General features: G+C 47.8%; 1 protein-coding gene across 10 annotated transcripts in view; it reads right to left on the minus strand.

Annotated features, from left to right (window-relative positions):
* The window catches only part of CFAP100 (cilia and flagella associated protein 100), a 62,964-nt gene extending 47,444 nt beyond the window's left edge, over positions 1–15,520 (minus strand). For 3 of the 10 annotated variants that reach the window (XR_012498828.2, XM_088797881.1, XM_088797878.1), the window contains exons 1-2: positions 14,774–15,516; positions 13,671–13,774 (exon numbers count right to left, since the gene is read on the minus strand). Coding sequence is in view for 8 of the 10 variants with exons in the window: in XM_088797881.1 (XP_088654007.1) it covers positions 13,671–13,704 (34 nt within the window). In the remaining 2 variants the exon portion in view is untranslated. Of the gene's footprint in view, positions 1–3,162; positions 3,301–13,670; positions 13,775–14,773 lie in introns of all 10 variants that reach the window. The other 7 variants (XM_019719405.3, XM_088797882.1, XM_088797877.1 and 4 more) reach the window with 6 other exon arrangements.
* Positions 15,521–16,212: the final 692 nt, after the last annotated feature.

Genomic DNA, 16,212 nt, shown 5'->3' on the forward strand with positions numbered 1-16,212 from the left:
TCATTCTGGGATTTAATGCCTCCCCATTGCCAGTGCCCTCCTGTCTCCCACTTCTCCAGCCCACCTGTCCTCTCCTCAGCTCTGGGCATTATCCTCCATCTGGTCTCCTGGACTCCCTGTCACTATCTCAGCAGAGAATGTGGGTTTCAACCTTTGCACCAGAGTACTTCATAATCTTTCTCCTCTGGGCCCTCAAGCTCTTCAGAGCTGCTCTGTCTTTCTCTCCAAGCTAGAAATGTGCCCAGGTAGGGCCTCCAGATCCAAAAAGGCTCTTCATGCAGCAGCAGCATCTCCAAGAATTGGTTAGAAATGCAGAGATCCAGGCCACTCCAGACCTACTGAGTCAAGTCTGCATTCCCACCAGCTTCTCAGGCAATTTGAATGCACAGTGAAGTTTGAGAACTAGTTATGTGCCCCATCCTAAGCCTGGTGCTAGAGTACACAGAAACAATATTAATTTACTGGGATTTAACTTTGTTCAGCGGACTCTAAGTAGTTGTAACTGGAGAGAGAGAGAGAGAGAGAGAGAGAGAGAGAGAGAGAGAGAGAGAGAGAGAGAGAGAGAGAGAACGAGAACGCGAATCTAATGTTTTTTGGAGACTTTCATTTAAATTTGCATTTGAGTCAAAGTCCTAATTTTGGTTACTGACTCTCATCCCTAACATGAAATTCTGCGATCTCTTTCCATAGATGTTTGCTCATTGTAATTGTCATGTAACCCAGCCCCCCTGCCCTGCCCTGCCCTGGGCTCACTGTAGGCAGTGGGCTGCTGGGGCCCTTCCTCTCTCTCTGCCAGGCAGCAGCGGGAGGGAGATGAGTGCAAAGGAGAAATGGGTCAGGGTATTTGAGCCCAGTTCCCTTCTGTCAGGTGCTGTGGTGGCTGCGTCCCTCCCCTGCAGAGTCATCTTCATTCAGCCTTGCCTTTTGGGTTCAGGAAAAGGTCTTGCTTTTGCCTGTTCAGAGCAGGGGTGGGCAAGGCTCCTGCAGTTACCAGCATCAGTGACCAGCATCGATTGGCTCCTCAGTGCTTCGGAAGCCCTAAATAGCCCCTTTCTTACCCTGACAGTTTTTTTCTTTCTTGTAATGCAAGTGACTGACTTAAGATTTGATTGCAGAGGCATCCATTTCAAAGAGGTGTCCCCTTCAAAGATGACTATATCTTGAATAAACACATTGCCAGCCACATTACTAGATAAAGAGCCAGGCCACTTCCCCCACTGAAGCTCTGTTTTAGAGGTCTTGGTTGATTTAATAACTGACCACTTGGGCTACTTGTTTTCTCTTTCTTTGCTTTAAATTCCCTCTTAAGAGTAAGCCCTCAAACCCTAGGCCCCCACCCTTGACCCCAATAAAAGTAGAACCCCAGGCCCTACTATGCATGTGCTTTCTTTCTCTGTGACCTCACTGTGTGGCCCCAGGTGTACTGCGTAATTTCCAGGTCCTATAATAAACCTTTTTCCCCCCCAAAGTTTCCTAATGGTTATTGTTGAAGGGCGTCTTGCAATCAGAAGAATCCAAGGGCTGATCCAGTCACAACATTGGTTAGTGTCAAAATAAACAAACAAACAAATAAACAGAGCCACTTTAAAATGGAGTTGGAGCTGCCAGGCCAGACGAACTGCCTTGCAGGTCTCTCATACCTCAGATCTTTGGAATGTTAAAAACGGGCAAAATAACATTTGGACTGGGCCTGAGCAACACTGTGCCCTAAAAACTGTTTGCAAAGATAACAAGAAAGCAGATATTATGACTATCAGACTGATGACTACTGAAAATTAAAAACATTATTTAGAATTCACATTACAATGTTATATTATCTGTGCCAATAGAAATGTCTTCCTTCTATTGGTGTACTGTGTTTCCCTGAAAATAAGACCTAACCGGAAAATAAGCCCTAGCATGATTTTTCAGGATGACGTCCCCTGAACATAAGCCCTAATGTGTCTTTTGGAGCAAAATTTAATAGAAGACCCGGTCTTATTTTCGGGGAAACACGGTAATTGTTCCCCTTCCCTTTCTCATAAATACCCATTGCCTTTGTCTCCTAATCAGAACCCTGGCATCTGCCTGAATCAGTGCCACCGGAATAGCTATTCCTACTGATCTCAATAAGTGCTTTGAAAGGCTCTTTTACTATCAGGTTAACATTTTCAATAGACAAGTCCCACACACAACACTTCCTCAAATTACTCCACTTTTGTGGACCTCCTGTGTCCTGCTGGGATTCTGGTGATGAACCTTCCCCAGCTACAAGGGCCCTTTCTGACCACTGTGTCCTTCCCTCTTATTCACAGCCACCTCCTGAGAATGGGTTGAACACCATCTCCACTTGCCTCCCTTCCTCCCTAATCCAGTTATGACAGACACCATTCTGGCTTCTGCCCAGTCTGTCACTCCATTCAGCTGCTCGCACTCACTTTGGTGGAGGTTACTGAGGAGTTGCCAAAGGGCACTTGTCCCTCAGACATGTTTCTTCTCCTCCCCTGGGCTCTGGCTTCCCTCTGGCCTGTCCAGCTGCTCCCTCCATCTCCTTTCCAAGCGCCTCCACATGCCCGGCATTCTCTCTCTCTCTCTTTCTCTCTCTCCCACAGCTTCAGTTTCCATCTATTTTCTGAACAACACTGACACTCCCATCTAGTCTCCTAACCTCCATCAACACTGGCCTCTCCCGAGTCTTCTCTTGGTGGTTCCCACAGGCACCTGAATTGAGCATATCTACTTGAGCTATCCACAGACCCACTCCTCCACCGCTGTCTGCCACCTGAGCATACAGCACATGATGCACAGGTGTTATTACCTAAGAGACAGAATCACCTTGATACTCCCTTCTCTCTCATGCCCATGTCCAATCAGGCACAGAGTTCCAGGACTCTTTCCTGAAAAGCACGCAATCCATCCACCTCCCTCCTATCTCACCTATCCCTCCCTCATCTAAGCCACTGTCTGCCTTCTGTTATTTCCTTTCCATAGGCCAATCCCACATCACATCTTGACCATTCCACAACCCCAGGAGGCTTGGCAGATCATTTTAAAATACAATTCACAAAACTGATCATGTGTTTACATTTGTTGTGGTAGCCAACAGCTAAAATGGCCCCCTACTAAGCAGTCCTATGCCCCAGAACCCCAAAATTAAAACCAGCCAACCTTAAGCCTACTCACCCTGCTTCATTCACTCCTTGCCAAGAGAAACACAATTAAGCCTCCTGTCATGAGGTCCCCTGTTCCCTCTGCCACCTGAGTGTGCTGGTGCTTCCTGGCGTGGCCCAGTGCGGTGTGCCCCACACTGTTTCTAGTGGTCTGTGGGTAAAACAACAGCAGTCATCTCCTGATCAGTTGGCCTCCCCACACCAAAATAATAATGAAATCTACATGTTAAAACAACAGAAAGCACATCCATCTTGTCTATTACCATCTCCCAGCACCTGACCGGTGATGACACCAAGAGGGCAGCCAGGCCCCTGTGTACCTGCCCGGGGTGTGGGGGTGGTAGTATCGAGGACCCTGGCTGTCTCTGATCGAGGGGACAGGTGTGATGATAGACTGCTCAGCTCCACCTGGTCAACGTTTATTGTTACTTTCTCAGTGTCCATGCTGCTGCAGGTGCTGGGATGCCTTCTGAGAGTCGACATTCTAGACAGATAATGAACAAGGATAAGATAGTGTTGGGTAGCGATTTGTGTGAAACAGAAAAATAAAGCAGAGTGAAAGGCAAGTGAGAGATGTTCCAGTAAATAGGCAGTCTGGGGCACCTCAGTGAGGTGGGCATTTGAGCAGAGACCTGGGGGAAGTTGGCATGGGGGTCACTGAGGCAAGAAAGAGCATGGGAGTGGTGTGTGGGGGGATGAGGCTGGAGAGGTGGCTGGGGCCCCGTGAGGCATGGAAGGACCTTGGATTTCATCGAAACAGCAATGGGAAGCCACATAAAAGGTTTAAGCAGGGGAATGACATGATTCAAGTGTGATTTCAGGGGAGTCTGTCATAACTGGATTAGGCTGGTGGAAGCTGGTGGGGTGGTGAATGTGCTGGGCGTTGGATGTCAGTGGCGACAGAGAGGAGGTAGGGTGACTTCTAGGTGATTGGCTTGGGCACCTGGATGAAAACTTGTGATGGGATGTCTGGTAAGGGGCAGGGAGGGGTTGAAGTCCGTGTTAAATTTGCACTGCCACTGGACACTGAAAGGGTTGCACAGCAGGCAGCCAAGTGCAAGTGTGGCGTTCAAGGGAGGGTTCAGGCTGGAGATCGGAACTGGGATGTGGACATTTTTCACATCACTGAGATTGGAAAGTGTCCTAAACTCACAGTGGGTCAGGTGAAGCTGGTATGTGCTCGGCTCCGCTGTGCACGTGCATCAAATGTGCACAGCAGGTGTCAGCGCTTAAACCCCTCCACCCAACGACCCTTGACAATACTCCATGGCCCAGAGGGCACGTAGACGTGAAACCTCACACCTGGGGTCACAGGTAACTCCCGAGGGTTTGAATTAAGCAGGCAAAGAGGCTTCAAGAATATTTTAACCAATTGATTTCACATTTTAAAAAATATATGCACACATGTGATACATGCTAAAGACCCATGTCTAAATAAGTCTAAAATTCTAAGGCAGTACTGAGTCATTGTTTGGCTATATTTTTCTTTCCTAGTGATGTATAAAATAATGCTGGTCTTACATTCAATGAAGTGCAGTGTTGAAGCTGTGGGACTGCATGAGGTCACTTAGAGTCTGAAGACCCAGCACCAGGGAATTTGTGGGTTAGGGTCATTTAGCTGAGCAGGAACCTCCAGGGGAGGCTGAGAAGGGGCAGAGAGCAGAGGCAGGCAGGAAGTTCAACAACTTGCAAGCCAAGGGGAAGCAGCACCTTGAATAGGTGGAGGAGGCATAGCGTCACTGGCTTGTCCTTTTGGTCTATATTTAGATGACTCCCAAATTGGTATTGCAGAATTCCCCTGAAACTCCAACAGTCCAACCAGGTATTTCCCTAGAGGTCCCGCAGGCACCTGAAGCTTTGCATAATGGTGCTGCAAGCTCCCCCCAGTCTTGCTCCACTATCCCCTGGGGAACTCCCTCCTGTCCCCCACTTTCAGTCCCTCACCCACCCTCCCTTGCAGCTGCTGCCTGGCTCAGGTCCTCATCTGCTTGCCCTCCTCTCACTGATCAGGGCAATTCCTCGCTCACAAGCATTCAGTGACTGCCCACCGTCCACCAAGGCCCAGCTATATGGGGCCTCAGTGATTGCCCTCAACTTACCTTCCTAGTTTACAGTGTGACTCTCCCCCACATGCCTATCCATTCCCACTTTGTCCCATTCATTGCCTGTATTTCTTCTCAAAGTGTCCGTTTCCCTCTCTACCTGCCCAAGTCCAATGGCCTGCCTGGCTCTGCACATACGCCAGCTCCCCAAGGTGACCCTCCTGCAGGACCACAGGAGCTCAGGACAGCATGTGCCTGGCCCTGGGCTGAGCTCTGTACATGGTGCCTCACCTTTCTTTCTCAGGAACAGAGAAAAATGAGGGGTTCAGCTTCACGTAAGTGGAGTTGGGATCCAGCACCCTGCCTGGCCCTAATCGCTGCACAGTGCTACCTTCTGGAAACCAGGTGGTCCAGGTCTCAGAAGAGAAAGGTTTGGGTTTAGCCCTCCCTGTCCTCAGGATGGGGCTCTACAGGGAGCAGACACCAGAGTGTGGTTCCCGAGAGCCATCTCCATTCTCTCCACTCTCATATCAAGAGCATAAAGACTGCATTCCTGGTGTCCTCCCACTCAGGTTGGCCATGTGACTAAGTCTGGGGACCTAGGCAGAGGCTGTTAAGGAGAGCACCATGAGGTCAGCAGCGCAGCAAGATGAGAGAGGCCAGCTCTGTGCAAAGCTCTGGGCGCTGTTCCGAGCAGCCGGCCTTGGTCATCATGCACAGTCTCACTAGATGGTAGCTGTACAAAGAAAAGAGTTCTAGGTTTTTTGATCCAGCGATCCCTCTTGTATTTTATCCCAAAGATGTGGAGTGTGTGGGTATACTTGTAGAGGGTGTCTGCTGCAGCGCTGTCGGGAAAACAAACACTGGAACCAGAATTAGCGCGTAGTAGAGAGAGATACAGTGAAAGCCGGTATGTCACACAATGGACATCTCTGCAATCATTAGAAAGTACAGAGCATTGATGTGTACAGACAGTGAAAGATCTCCAACACCTAGCGTTAAATGAAGAAACTTGGCACTGCAGCACGTGAGGGCGATCTTACAGATTAAGCCCCACTTCTCACTGGGGCCTGGAGCCCAGCAAGAGGTGCTCGCTGAGGCCTCTCTGCTCTCCTCCCCTACCCTCTCCCTATGCCTCCCTCTGCTCCAGCCACTCATCCTCCTTGGGTTCCTCAAACAGGCCCTACAGTTCCTGCCATAGGACCTTTGCACTGCCTGCTCCTTTGCCTGGAATGTGCCTTCTTTGGCCCTTTGCACAGAGAGCTCTGTCTCTCTATACTGCTGTCCACACAGAAGGGTCTTCCCTGACTCCCCAATCAAAGACACCTCTCCATCAGTGCAACACCACTTGAATTTACTTCTTTCTCAGCTCACATCTCCCTATCTAAAGACATGTTTCATTTGAGCATTGCTCATTTTCTGTGACTGGTACACAGTCGAAATACTTGATTAATTGGTGTAAACAAAAATGTACATAGAGGGGTATGAACGTTCCTTCACAGCCCTCGGGTGCAGGAAAGGTCACAAGCCTTTACTTCTTTGCTTGGATGCCTATCTTATACGTGCAGGCAACTCAACCCCAGTCACTTAGCCCTCTCATCCCCCACCATCCTGGAGTGTAGCAGGAGGGCAAGAGTGGGCTCTGAATCATGCTGTTTGTCCCCGGATTTACGGCAATGCTAACTTGCACAAGTGGAAGGAAGCAGGGCTGGATATCCCCTGCTGTCTCCCCCTCCTGCTCAGGGAACCTGGTCTCCTCAATGCCAAGCACTGACCTCTCTCCCCCTATTCTGAGCCCCTCTGTGAATCCCCCTCAGACCTTCAGAAGCACAATGCTATCTTCTTTCTTGAATAAGTATGGGGAGAGGAGATACCACCCCACACATACCATAAGCCATACCATAACATACTAAGGTCTGACAATTAAGTTCGTGAACTTGTTGCAACAATGTGGCTAACCCTTTTTTGCTATCAGAGGGATTATCCATTATGAATTTGTACCAACCGGACAAACAATTAACCAAATTTACTACTTGGAAGTGCTGAAAAGGCTGCGTGAAAAAGTTAGATGACCTGAACTTTTCACCAACAATTCATGGCTCTTGCATCACAACAATGCACCAGCTCACACAGCACTGTCTGTGAGGGAGTTTTTAGCCAGTAAACTAATAACCGCATTGGAACACCCTCTCCTACCTTGTACACATCACACAGACATCTGTATACATACATATGAAGGTAAGGCAATTAAGTTCGCGAACTTATCCTAGAAAAAGTGCTACATACCTCATTGCTGAATATCATCACTACGGTCATCTTGAAGTACTCCCCTTGGGAAGCTATGCACCAACGTCAGAGCCTAGTCCACCCTTCAAAGCAATTTTGGAACTCTTTTTCTGGAATGGCCATCAGAACTGTCGTCGTATTACCTTGATGTCCTGAATGTCATCCAAATGTCTTTCTTTCAATATTTCCTTTATCTTCAGTAAATAAAGAAGTCATTGGGGGCCAAATCAAGTGAGTAGAGAGGGTGTTCCAATACAGTTATTTGTTTACTGGCTAAAAACTCCCTCACAGACAGTGCTGTGTGAGCTGGTGCATTGTCGTGATGCAAGAGCCATGAATCGTTAGCGAAAAGTTCAGGTCATCTAACTTTTTCACGCAGCCATTTTCAGCACTTCCAAGTAGTAAACTTGGTTAACTGTTTGTCCAGTTGGTACAAATTCATAATGAATAATCCCTCTGATATAAAAAAAGAAGGTTAGCAACATTGTTGCAACAAGTTCACAAACTTAATTGTCAGACCTTTGTATAAACACATGGGTTCCCCCACCCACCCCACCCACACCTTCTTGTGTTTGTGTGACCTCAGCTAAACACCGCTGGTTACATAAGCTTACCTGCCTGCCAGATACTCTGTAGCTTGTGATGGACGAGGGCACCCACCCCACACCTCTCAGAGCCCTGTGCAGGGGGACGGCCCACAGAGCCTGGCTTCCAATCCAGGTCTGTGCAGCGATGTTTGTACCGACCCTGCATAAACATGGGTGCGAACTGAGGAGGGGCGTCCTAATAGGGCTAGAGGTGGGAGTGGGGCCTGAAGGAAATGGGGAAGTCCTTGCATTTTTCAGTTTTTAACTCTTCTAAATAAAAAAATAAAACTAAGGGCACATCTTATATATATGTGGATAAAATCAACAAACTGCTTTGTAAAGCAGCAGGACCTGGAGCTCAGCGGGTGCCTATCCCTACCTTGTACCAGCATCTATATGTCCTTGGTGGCCCCTGCTGCCCACTCCCTTCAGCTTTTTTGGTGGCCCACTGCCCCATGGACAGCTCTGTCTCATCTATATGCAAGACTCACCTGGCCCTCTCCTGGACAGTCCTGCTGAGAGCTGCAGACTGAAATCAGGGCCCACCTCCCCCATTCCATTTGCTCCTCTGGATACATATAGGCTGTCCTGTCACTGCAGGCTACTCTCCTCCCATCATCTAGAACATTCTGAATGAAATCTGTTATGTTACCGTGTTTCCCCAAAAATAAGACCTAGCTGGACCATCAATTCTAATGCATCGTTTGGGGCAAAAATTAATATAAGACCTGGTATTATTATATATCTCATCTCATCTCATCTCATCTCATCTCATCTCATCCAAGACCCGGTCTTATAGTAAAATAAGACCGGGTCTTATACTAATTTTTGCTCCAAAAGACGCATTAGAGCTGATGGTCTGGCTATGTTTTATTTTCGGGGAAACACAGTATGTCCCCACTCACATGCCAATGGCCTTCACTGCAGATTTGCTCTACCTATACCTCCCTTCTTCTCCCCTCACTACCCCCTTTCCACTCTTCAATCTTGCCAAGCAGCTCCTTGTTACTCTCTCTCCCTGGGATATGCTGTCTTCAGATAGCCTCATCCCCATCATTCCTTCATCTCGGCTCAAATTTCCCCTCCTCCAGGAAAGCTTCCTGGCTATGCCCCTTTTTAAATGTGCTCCAATCCCCCAAAATTTGTGTCGGCTTTCTACTTCATTTTCTATGTGTCCTCAGCATTACTGAACACCATCCTGTCTATTTAGGTGTTTACTTCACTATTCAATACATTGTTAAAACATTTTTTGATTGTGGTAACATGTGTAACATGAAATTGGCCATTTTAACTTAAAATTTTTTATTGTGGTAAAATATACATATTGTGGTAATATATATGTATATAGCATAAAATTTGCTGCTTTAACCATTTTTTACGTGTATAACTCAGTGGCATTAATTACATTCACAATGCTGCGTAACCAACATCAATATCTATTTCTAAAATTTTACATCTTCCCTAACTGAACTCTGTGCCCATTAAACACTAACTCCCATTCCCCTCATCCTAGCCCTAGGTCTCTACTTTCTGTCTATGAATCTGACTACCTTAGGTATCTCATAGAAGTGGAACCATACAGTATTTGTCCTTTTGTGACTAGCTCATTTCACTCTTCATGTCCTTAAGGTCCATCCATGTTGTAGCATGTGTCAGAATTTCCTTCTATTTTAAAGGCTGAATAATATTCCATTGTATGTATATGCCACATTTGTCTATCTGTTCATCTGTCAATGGACATCTAAGTTGTTTCCACCTTTCGTCCATTGTGATATAATGCTATTGTAAGCATGGATGTGCAAATATCTGTTTGAGTTTCTGCTTTTAGTACAGAGGTGGAATTGCTGGATCAGATGGTAAGTCTATGTATAATTTTTGAAAAACTGCCATACTGGTTTTCCATAGCAGCTGTACCGATTTAAATCTCACCAGCAAAACAGCAGAGTTCCAATTTCTCTACATCCTCACTAATACTTGTTTCTCTCTTTTTTCTTTTTTATTATAGCCACTCTAGTAGGTATGAAGTGATATTTCATTATGGTTTTGATTTACATATCTGTAATGATTTGTTCTTATTGGCTGTTTGTATATCTTGTTTTTGGAAAAAATGTCTATTTAAATCCTTTGGTCATTTTTGAATTGAGTTGTTTGATTTTGGTTGTTGTTGTTGAGTTTTAGGAGTTCTCTATATATTCTGGATATTAGTGTCTTGTCAAAGATGTCCTTAAATGTCTGGCTCCCAAAAGGGCAGGAAGGGAAGGTCCTATCTCTTTAAATCCCCGTTGACAGACAGGCTGGAAGTCACTCCAGCTTGTGGGAGTTGAAATAATGACGAGCCTTGGTGCAGTCCCTCAGCAATCAAAACACACAGACCCAATTTGGGGAGAACACGGTCCTTATTGTCCATCCTGGCACCAGTAAGCCATGCCAGGAACATGGCTGCTCTCCCTACTGGCCAGACTGGATGGAGGCTGGTAGCCTCTCACAAAATATCAAAATTTCCCAGTCTCTCCATCAGTTCTTCTCTGAAAACTGCATGTTCAATTAGACTCCAGAGTTCCTATTTTGGATTCTGACAGTTCCTGTCAGCTCAATAGTTGTTTTGGTAGAAAGACTGAGTCCTGAATCTTCCTACTTCGCCATCTCCCATGATGTCACCCCAGTCCTCCATATTGTATTCTTTTAGATGCCATTGTAAATGGAATTGCTTTGTTAATTTCCATTTTGGACTGTTCATTGCTGGCGTACACAAAGACAACTAATCTTTGTGTGTTGATCTTGTACTTTGCAATTTTGCTGAATTCATTTATTAGCACTAGTAGCTTTCTTGTGGATTCTTTGGGATTATCTATATATAGGATCATGTCATCTGTGAATAGAGATAGTTTCACTTCTTCAGTTTCAATTTGGATACCTTTTATTTCTTTTCCTCATCTAAATTCTCTGGCTACAACTCCTAACACAGTGTTGAATAGCAATGGCAAAAGCAGACATCTGTCTCTTATTCCTGATCTTGGAGGAAGGCTTTCAGGCAAACAGAATTCTATTAAGGCTCATTATGTGCCAAACTCTGGGGAGACAGCTGCACATAAGACAGACAAATACCCCTGCCACAGGGAGCTTACATTCTACCAGGTTGAGAGAGAAACAAGATAAGTAAGGAAAGGTGAGGTAGGTGGACAGTGGAAAGTGCTAACCAGAAAAATAAAGCAGGGAGAGCAATGAGGGAAGTACAGAAAGGGTGGGGGGTACTCCAGATTTTAAATTGGATGTTCAGGGGAGACCTCGCTGAGAAGGTGACGTTTGAATAAACTGAAGGAAGTGAAGGAGGGAGGCAACCACAGGGAAATCTAAGGGGAGAGCATTCCTGGCAGAGGGGACAGCAGTGCCAAGATGCCAAGGGGAATGTGCTTGGCCTGTCCAAGGAACACAAGTAGCCAGACTGGCAGAGGCGGAGCAAGCACAGATGGGAGAGCTGTTTATTCCTCATCTCTGCAGACTCTGTGAGAGCAGGCACTGCCTCTGTCTGATTGACCTCTGCATGCCCAGTGTAAGAGTGCCTGACACATAGTAGGCACTCAATAAACATCAATCAAATGACTGAGTAACAATGACAGCACAGTGCCTGACACGTAGTCCATGTGGTCAGCAGGGTGGGCTTTGGATGGCCCAATTTTGCAGCTCCCCAGATGAAGTTTGGGTCACCTAAAACCATAATTCTTAAAGTCACCAAATTCAACTTCATCCAGCCCTCCTTCATCCCCAGAGTCACACAGAGTAAAGGTCTGGCCATCTGTATGGCTAAGAAGTCTCTCAGGATCCCGTACCCTTTTTTTAAGCACACATGCTTGCTCGGCATTTATTTGCACCTGGTGAGTGAAGTTTTTCAGCACAGAACAGACTCCTCCCAACCCCAGCCCTGTACCCATAGTCTGGCCTTGTGGGAAATATATTCAGCCACTCATTGAACATACCCCACCCCCATGAGGCTCAGGCTGGGTTCAGGCCTGGACGTTAGGAGCCCCAGAGATGGAGGGACCAGCTTTAGGCCAGGTATCCCTGAACTGGCTCTGAATTGGTGTGGGGTGCAGAGAGTATGGGCACCAGAGTTGGGGAGGTCCTGCAGCCCCCACCCCCACCAATCCTGACTGGGAAGCCTGGGGTGTACTCTGGGCTTTCTCTGGCTCTTCTGCCCGGCCAAGGTCTCTATCAAGTGTCCTCTGTCCTCTGTATCAGGAGCAAGATTTACCCAGGTGCCTTGAGGGCTGTAGACAAACCAGCCCCTCTGCCCATGTCATAGGGAACAGCACCCCTAGTCATAAAAGTCATAAAAACCAGAAATTGCACATTCTCCCTGCTCAAACCCTTCCAATCATCTCAACAGAGATGCTTTTCTCCCTCTTTCATCCTTTAGGATTATTAGTGACAGATATCAAATGTCATTTCCGTCAAGAGGCCTTCCCTGACTACCTCTCCCATTTAAATTACTCCTCTGCTACTTGCTCAAACCTTCCAGTTGTTTTACTTTCTACCACTTCTTGGCTGTTGTAAATATAAACTGGTTGTTTTCCAATGCCTGCCTCCCTCACTGCAATCCAAGTCACATGAGGGGGGACTCCATCAGTTTTACTCACCTCTGAATCCCCAGTGCCTAGAATGCATGCTCGCATATGCCTGGTACTTAATAAGTGTTTGTGAATAAAGAATAAACCCAGAGCTTACTTCTCTGAGTCAAATTTCAGCTAAATCTTTGCCCAGATCCACCCCTCTGTCCTCAGCTCTCTGGCTGGGGCTGGGGTCTGTTTGCCCTGTCTGTACCTGGAAGTCTGTGTGTGACTCTGGGGAGGCAGGGACGTGGATGTTCCACAAAAGAGCCTGGGGCCAGCTGGCACCTCCTCTGGTCTCAGTCAGGTAGCCATGGCTATAGGAAAGCTGAGAGAAGCCCACCTCCACTATGGCACCTTTTTCAAGGCCTGTTATAGGGTGAATAGTGTCCCTGAAAATCAACGTTTTTGAATATTTGAAATCTTAACCCCTAGCACCTCAGAATGTGACCTTTTTTGGAAATAGGGTCATTGTAGCTGTAACTAAGATAAAGTGATGCTGGAGTAGTGTGGGTGCCTAATTCAACATGACTCCTGTCTGTAATAAAAAGGGGAAATTTGGAACACACACACATGCAGGCAGAACACCATATGAAGATGAAGGCAGAGACTAAGTTGGTAAGTCTATAAGCCAAGGAACACCAAAGATTGCCAACAAACCACCAGAAGCTAGGAGAGAAGCATGGAACAGATTCTGTTTTCCGGCCCTCAGAAGGAACCAACCCTTGATCTTGAACCCAATACCTTGACCTTGGACTTCCAGCCCCCAAACTGTGAGACAATAAATCTTTATTGTTTAAGCCTCCAGTCTGTGGTGGCACTTTGTTCTAGCAGCCCTAGGACACAAATACATTGGGTTTCTGGGGAACACGGCAAACTGTGATTTCTGCCTCACTGCCTGATTTAGAATCACCTGAACCTTCGAGTAAGTCTAGATCTCTGTCCCAGGCGTCCAAGGCTGTCTTTAACCTCTGAGAGAGCCCACACCAACCTGGTACTTACTGTTGTAAGTCATGTCCTTGGAGACAGTAGGCATCCCAGCAGAGGAACAAAGAACAAGGAAGGGCTTGTTGCAAAACTTGACCTCGGCTAAAGGAGGTTCCAACCTGGGGAGTGACACAGTGTTTGAGCCAGATGGTCTCCAGACCCACAGCCCCCAGGTACCTGGGTGACTGAGAATAGCTGGCATTTACTGAGGGCTCACCAAGTGGCCAACACTTGTAACACCTCCACCCTCCTCCCATCCTCTCATGCCCCCTGACACAGTACTAGCTGCCCTGCCTAATCTTTCAGTTGCTAGAACACACCAACCATGTTCTGAACAGAGAGAACTGGCCTCAGGGCCATGTTCTGCCTCAGGGCCTTTGCATTTGCTGCCTCCTGGGCCAAAACCAGTTCTCCCATACCCAGCTGTGGGTGGGAGGGTTCTCTCCCTTCAGATCTGAGTTCAAAGGACATCCCTTCAGAGACGCCTTCCCTCACCACCCCATTTCAAGGGGTTCTTTCCTCCTACCCCATAGGACCTCACTTTGTTTTCTTCTCTGCAATTACCCACTATCTGATTTATCGCTTTAAAAACCGAATTTATGGCCTATTTCCCCTTAGAATGTAAGCTCCTTAAGAGCTTACAGGGAGGGGTCTTATCTAATATGCAGAACATGCACTCATCAAAGCGCCTAGAAGTCCTTAACATTGAATGATTTTTAATTTTGCAGAAGAGGAAGCAAAGTAGATTCAGCGAGGTGTCCAAAGTCAGATAGCCAGGAAGGGCCGTAACTGGGATTTCAGCCTAAGATTCCTTGACTCCAAAGCTTGAGCTCTTCCAGCCACATTCTTGCTGCACTCTGCATGGACAGGAATCTGAGTATCACGGAGGCACGGGTTAGCAGGTACCGGCCTCCTCACCCCCAGCCCAGCGGGGATGCGTGGTCGGGCCATAAAGCAAGGGTGCACAAGGCATGGAGGGACAGAGGGATGGCTAGGTGGGTGATAAAGCAAGTATAGGGACAGGAAGGAAGGGCGGGGAGCTTTGCAAGGGGCCTACTTCTGGTCCTGCGCTCATTCCGACCCCGCGTACCCCAGACCAGGGCACCGCGCGCACCCACCTGCCGGGCACTCCCGGGCTCGCTCGGAAGCTTCGGGGTGGCGGTTCCCGGCTCAACGCTCTAGGGCCTTCGTTTATGTCACCATGGCAACTATTCTCCTGAAGGCTGGGGCCCTGACGTCACAAAGGCCGCGGAGGCCGGGCCGCGTGGGGGTGGGGCCTGTAGACGGCAGGGTGGATAGAGGGGAGCCCCAGATTCCAGCTGCTTCAGCTCCCTGGGCGCCGCCAGGACAGCGCCTGCCCCAGGATGGGCTCTGGTGAGCAGGAGTTTCCTCAGTATTTCATTATTCCGCTCTCCTGCTCTTTTTCTTTCATTCCCTGATTCACTGATTTAACGTGCTCCTCCAGATGCATGTGATTTTTTTCTAAGGAGTGGACTTCACTTTTTCTAGGGGAGGTTCTTAAAGTGCACTCCCGGGACCTGCAGCTTCAGAAATGCTGGGAACTCGTTAGAAAAACCAGTGTTCGGTCGGCCCGGTGGCTCAGGTGGTTGGAGCTCCGTGCTCCTAACTCTGAAGGCTGAAGGTTCGATTCCCACATGGGGCAGTGGGCTCTCAACCACAAGGTTGCTGGTTCAACTCCTCCTCGACTCCCGCAAGGGATGGTGGGCATCACCCCCTGCAACTAAGATTGAACACAGCACCTTTAGCTGAGCTGCCGCTGAGTTCTGGGGGGTGCCAGCATGCAATCCGCCTTGAAGCAAGCCCTCTTCGTGATTCCCAAGGTGGCTAAGTTTGGACAACCACTGCTCCAGAGTGTGCAAGAGACAAAGAATCAAGACACAGTGACAAGTTCTATCAATAAACAGAGGGTAGGGGGCTGAAGAGTTGGGCTCCAGTTTAGATTGCCTGGATTCCCCAGATGTTGTGGCTACAGGACGACGGTCTGCCCTCTTCCTCAAAACTCAGGGTCCATGTTCCCACAAAGCTGCAGGAGACCTCTCTGAGTTGGGACCATAGTCACCAGATTTTCCCATTGCGGAGTCCAGAGAGCAGTTTCCAGGCTCTCGGCCTCAGGTGGAAAGGTGCCAGCTCAGTTATTAGATGGCCATCAGCTGTAACCGGTTAGCCATTAGCCACTAATATAATTGCCATGGCTACATTGGCAAGTTGGTTGGTTGGCAGAGAAGCGGACGGTGGGTTGCAGATCATGTGAATCCTGCTTCCTGTGTCTCCAACCCAACCTCCAGGTGAGAATATAGTGGTATGAATCCCCTATCCATGGCTCCGTTGGTGTTCCTTTTTGGCCTCACCATACTCTGTGTCCACCCGCCGAGAGTGGGAGCAGGATCAGAGATCCTGCATGACACCCATGCATCTAGAAGATCTATAGACTGACAAAGGCTGTTTGGAGCTGGGGACACAGTCAGGGCTCTGTCTTTTCAAGGACATTTAGGAGTCTCTGGAGCAGTCTGCGGTCCAATAATGTGCCAGTGAGAAT

Source organism: Rhinolophus sinicus, chromosome 4 (genome assembly GCF_057876585.1).
Source record: "Rhinolophus sinicus isolate RSI-liver-muscle chromosome 4, RSI-T2T, whole genome shotgun sequence".
Lineage (NCBI taxonomy): Eukaryota > Metazoa > Chordata > Mammalia > Chiroptera > Rhinolophidae > Rhinolophus > Rhinolophus sinicus.